The 5,607-nt window shown below is 46.2% G+C and overlaps 1 protein-coding gene across 1 annotated transcript; it reads right to left on the reverse strand.

Moving 5' to 3' along the window:
- Positions 1–1,007: 1,007 nt before the first annotated feature.
- On the reverse strand, positions 1,008–2,899 carry PEX2_089610 (Major facilitator superfamily domain, general substrate transporter; the record flags this gene model as incomplete). The annotated part of the gene is made up of 4 exons (XM_016746231.1): positions 1,008–2,124; positions 2,178–2,395; positions 2,448–2,560; positions 2,644–2,899. 4 exons carry the CDS (start codon positions 2,897–2,899, stop codon positions 1,008–1,010), a joined length of 1,704 nt encoding a protein of 567 aa, XP_016597251.1.
- Between the last annotated feature and the right edge of the window lie 2,708 nt (positions 2,900–5,607).

The raw sequence follows: 5,607 nt of genomic DNA on the forward strand, positions 1-5,607 counted from the left end.
ACAGGATGTATTTCTTCCATCAGGGCCATGATGTGATGTCTTCATAACTTATTTGCACTTTGTTGATGAGCGATATTTTCACTGGGACTTTTTTTTCTCTCTGGGTTTTCTTTCATGGCAATTTTCTTTTCTTCTTTTTTAGCTCTCTGTGCGTTATTGGATAGGTCCCGGCGAGGAACCTGCACGCTACATAGTCACGATTGGAAAATGGATGAAGTGACTTTTCTTTTTCGCTTTCTTGAGTTATCGGGGAGCTTGCTTGGACTGGAATGGAGTTCTTCATAGTCGTTTCTTTTCTTTTTGCTGTCGCTATCATAGGGATTATGTCCATTCATATTTGTTAAGGATTCGCTAAGCATATTTTCCAACACTCCAAGGTTTCAACCTTGGAATATTTCATATCTTTCATACAATCTTCCTTTCAGTAGCAGTCTCCAACTGTTCCTTTCATTTTGTCCTGATGCCACGAGCCTATTCCTGTGCTAGTCTATCTGGACGTTCTCTCGTAGCCTGAGCACTCAGGGCTATTTTCATTCGTACATATGTAAACATAGGCCGGTGGTGGCTTCTTGGAAGCCAAGCACTTGATGCCGTTCATGAGACATGTGTAGCTAATCGCACGGGTTCTTATTCGAAAGAATGTACAACATCGAAATCTAACTCGAAGTCAAGAGAGAAAAAACACAAACTTGGTATCTTGATTGGTATCTAATGTATGTTCAAGTTCAGAGGCCACCTGAGAATGGTCACTGGATTATGATATATGACGACAACACTCTATCCGGTCCATATGTTCCCCAGGTGCTTTGAGCACGTGTCAATCCATTGGTCGAATCATTCAGATCGCAATGGCAAGGGGACGGATCCATGATATATGGAGGTGCTGTCCTTTTTTTGAGTCTTGTTCTCATCTTGCATTTTCCAACACAAGCAGAAGGCTGTGTGAAAATCGACAGTATGCAAGACGTTTTTGGCAAACTGAAACAAGAGGTTTGACCCACTGCTTCTTAAAGAGTTTGTCTGCCCCGAGTCTCGATGGGAAGGAGACACATAGCCACAAACGAAGCCAGAATCAACGCGCCGGACGCATAGATAGGCGCGTTGGGGTTCGCACTGCCGGCATAGATGGCAACAAGGGGAGCACAGAGACCAGTGATACGGTTCAAGCAGCTGGAGATACCTGTGCCAGTACCGCGGTTGGGGGCGGGGAAGGTCTCGGGGGTATAGGCGAACAGGACACCGTACATGATGTTTTGGAAGAAGGCCTCAAGACAACTGCACAGGAGCTGGATGTCGGAGTTTGTGGATGCAGTGAAGCAGAACAGCAACACACCGGTGATCAGGGTGGAGATGGCCATTGTGCCCTTACGACCAATATACTTGAGCTCAACTGTCCAGCAAGCCAAAAAGGAGCCAGGAAGACCAACAATGGAGGTGATGGCGTAATTGCGGTAGGTGGTGTAGTTCGAGTTGGTCTCGCCGCCGGACTGGGAGAGGTATTGCGGCAAGAAAGCGTTGAAGAGAGGATACCCCATACCGATGGTGGCCCAGCAGAACCAGAGCAGGGCGGTATTCCAACCCATGCGCTTGTTGGCAAACAGGGGCGCAATGCGCTCCATTGAGAATTTGGAGAAGAGGCGGCCCAGGATTTGAGTGTAAGTGAGCCCTGTCTCTTTTTCGTGTACCTCGGCATGACCACCGATTTCGTTGAGGATTTCGCTGGTCAACCAGGTCTTGGTGCCGTTCTTGTGGGCAATTCCATGAATAGAGGCAACGGCTTCTTCCTGGCGGCCACGGGAGAGCAGGAACTTGGGTGACTCGTATAGGTGGAAGAAGAAGAAACGCAGGATAAACATAACAAAAGTGATGGCACCCAGAGTGAGGACCAAGTAGCGCCAGCCCATGTTGTTCTCCTTGGTGCAACCTTCACGGCTACTGCAGCTGAAGTTGGGGATGAAAGCCCACGCAAGCAGACTGCCAATTAGCTGGCCAACGGGCCACCAGACACTCAACATGGTCAACATGTTGCCGGAGACGAAGGGGAGGAACTCCAGGAAAAGGGCACCATCCACAGGTAGGTTACCACCCACACCAAGACCCAAGCAAGCAAACAGAGCACATGTTCTGCATCCATGATTAGCGAAAGATACAAATCCGTTGTTTTCGCAAAGACTTACCCAATCCAAGTGGGACCACCGCCAGCAGCCAGACCAAAGGTACCAGCCAGGAACAGGGTGGCGTTGAAAGCAAGACGACGGCCAACAATATCAGAGGCAATACCCCAGAATGAGGCACCAATGCAGAGACCCAAGAATAGAGCGCAAGTAGTGAAACGCACCCACGTATCGGAGAGTCCAAATTCGTAGGAGATAGGTGTCAGTGTCAGGGCAACTCCCTACATATGGTTAGATTTTATCCCTGTGGTTCATTTGATTTTAATATCCTACCTGAAGCCAAAGGTTGTCTGCTGTCCAACCAAAACCACAAAGGAAGAACAGTTCCCACTGATACCGACCCATGCCGATATCTTGCAGGGCTCTGTTGATCACCTTTGCCTTGCCTGTCTCGTCGGGTTAGATCAAAAATCTAATTGCCTGAAGTTTGCACACCGGGGCCAGTGCGAAAAATGCGGAATGAACATACGGTCATAGGCAGAGTCATGGGTAGAAGTGGAAACATCAGACTCGATTTCTGCACGAAGGCCTTCGAGGGTCAGATGAGTTGAATCCTTGGGGCCTGCGGCACCGTTCTCCGAGGAAGACGCGCCATCCAAGCTCTCGCTGGGCTCCTTGTCTGTCTTTTCTGAGAGGGGTTGGGCAGGTGCATTGGCGAGTGGAATGACAACGTTGGGGAGGTTCGGACTATCCCTTTTGAAGGGGTTAAATTTTTGGAATCCCATAATGGCGGATATATATGGCGCTTTGGAATATATAATTTTCAACTGCCTGGGATTTGCCGCTGTCTGTTGAATATGTCGCTTTTCGCACGTTCTATTCCGTTCAAGTGTCGCTGGGGATTTCGTGAGAGGCTGAAGGTGGATCTACAGATGTGGGGAGCTGCAATAGGGTCTTATATCGTGAATCCGGGGTAATTCACTGTGGGACGAAAGTGGCGCAAGGACAATGGTCGATATATACTGCTGTTAGGGCTTGCAGGTGGGCTTGTCGTTGTCGATGAAATCTTTGTCGCCAGGGTGATGCAAGATCGCTTGCTACTGAAGAGCAAATCTGAAGTACCTCGGAATTGGCCTTTGAAATAGATTTCTTTTCACAAGGTGGTGATGAATAATAGAAATGATCCAAGAGCGTGAAACAGAAGTTCTGCCACGGGGATATAAGATAGAAGCTAAGAGACGGAGCTCTAGCAAGATATGTGAATGAATTAAGGCAAGCTAAGGGTAGCTATACCTTGTCCAAGATGGGTTGAGAGGTATCGACGGGAAGTTTAGGAATTGACAGAAGAGGAAAGAAGAGAAAAACGGAAGTGAGGTGGGATTGTAGAGTTGCTATATACTATTGGGGGCATCCCAAGGATAGGCAAGATGCTTCCTTCTTTTTTATTATTTTCTCTTTTTTTTCCTCTTCTTTCCATATTTTATTATATTACCAAATGGTTCTATAGTACGAGATGTCATAATTGGCCGCCGAAAAGCGGGACTGCAAGAAAAAGGTGTGCTGATATTGGTAATTCGAATACTGGAAAAAGGACTGGATCGGGGCCGGAACTGGGGTTCGGGTTCTTTACGGAGTGTGTTGTACTCCATGCATCTGAACATATTCCCTCGGTTTCCCTCGGCAAGTGCACATGTTGTACGGAGTGCTTGGCACCAAGTTGGACTTCATGTTTTCGGCTTAGACACCGCCCTACCATCTACCGCCTATAAATGCACTGCCAATAGGTATATATCTGACCTGGACACTTGACAATACATATTACCTGTCTCCCTTGGTTTCTCACAGTTTTGGCTTCTATAGTTAAATCACATCCCCTACTTACATATGTAACATCTCAAGATTAGCTGATTCAAACAGTCATATTTTATGACCGGCAGTACCGGCAGAATCCAAGGGCGGTCCTTTGGACCCCAAAAAAATGAGGTTCCACTATAGCGTACACCGTGCTCCGTATGGAGTACACAGACGTATTATATTAATAAAATTGTTGACCTTGGTTAATAATTCACAGCCGCACAGGGAATAGCTTAAACGGAAACCTTAGAGACCCGTCAGTGGCTGACGTTGGCTGCGTTTACTTGGTAGCACGGTCCTTCTATGTTCTTCCGATCTAGAATTGAACGCCACCAAGGCAAATCCGACATACACTGTTCAGCCTCAAGGGTCTTTATCTATTCTACAATTATACCTATATGGATATCCCGTATGCAGAGCTCAGTTGGCCCCATATAAATATCGGCATATCGTGTGCAACATTTGTAGAAAGAATACATCAGAAAGTGTTGAAAACTTGAAATAATGGACAAATTTGACTCAGTACCTGAGACGAGACCCCATTGGCCTCTACGATCCACCAAGAAAATTTTCGCAGTAAGACCACTTTATTTGTACTCCGTACGGAGTACCCTCTCACTACTCTTATTTGGGGCAAAGTAATGAGATCAAGAAACCGCATGCGTGCTCTGAACGTTACCCCTGCACTTTGATCTTCTTGCCTCTTTCCCAAGATATTCAACATAGTTTTGTTTTGTTTTTAAATTTCTACAGTATAACAACAGTCCCGGATCTTTCTAAACTCCAAAAATCTAATCCAACATTGTATAGCAAGAAAAGATTGAACTCACCAACGTTGAAGGGCATGAGTCTTGGCGGAGGCACATCTATGCCGCATTCAGATCAGGAAAATTCGCCATTACTTCCGACCAATCACAGTCCTTGAATACTTCTGTAGCCTCCTGTAACATCCCGTAACCTTCCCAGGTTCCAGGCACACACTTCCCGGGTAAATTACTGCCATTTTGGGACCCGGTGTTCTGCCGTACGGTACAGTCCTTGCTTGTCGGCAACTGATGTTCTCCGCTTGGCTCTCGGCTATTTGCTTACTTACAGAGTGGAAAGTCAATCCGGAAACTGGGAAGTCCAGGAACCATAAAGTCCAGAGGTATCTTTTCCCTTGACTTAATTCATTTTATTAGACCAGTCCATTACGTTATATCCCCGATTATACAAAGAAAAGTCTGTTGCACAAAGTCCTTCACATATATCCAAAAAGACCTGCTAAAAAGACCTGCTATACGGTTGTAGGACGCTGCAGGAGATTACAAATACTTTTGCACCAAGCTTGGGCACACTTAAAATAAACCAAAGTCCATTAATTGCGTTATATCGTGTGTAAGACTAACATATGAAGCAGATCATAGGCCCACCGATACTTAATTCTATACATAATGAAGCCCTAACCGGGGACGATATTAGGCGTTCATGGCAATCATTCGTATGGGCCCTCTCACTTTGTACAACAACCCAAACACCATCATTTCGTTCGGCAAATAGAAAGACATACATCAATCCCTCGTCGCCAAGATTCATTCACTCACCCGGTAAACCATCACCGGATGGGCATATGTGGGGAATCCTCTTTGCGAATAAGAAA

The sequence above is a fragment of the Penicillium expansum genome, assembly GCF_000769745.1.
Source record: "Penicillium expansum strain MD-8 chromosome Unknown contig302, whole genome shotgun sequence".
NCBI classification, from domain to species: Eukaryota; Fungi; Ascomycota; class Eurotiomycetes; order Eurotiales; family Aspergillaceae; genus Penicillium; species Penicillium expansum.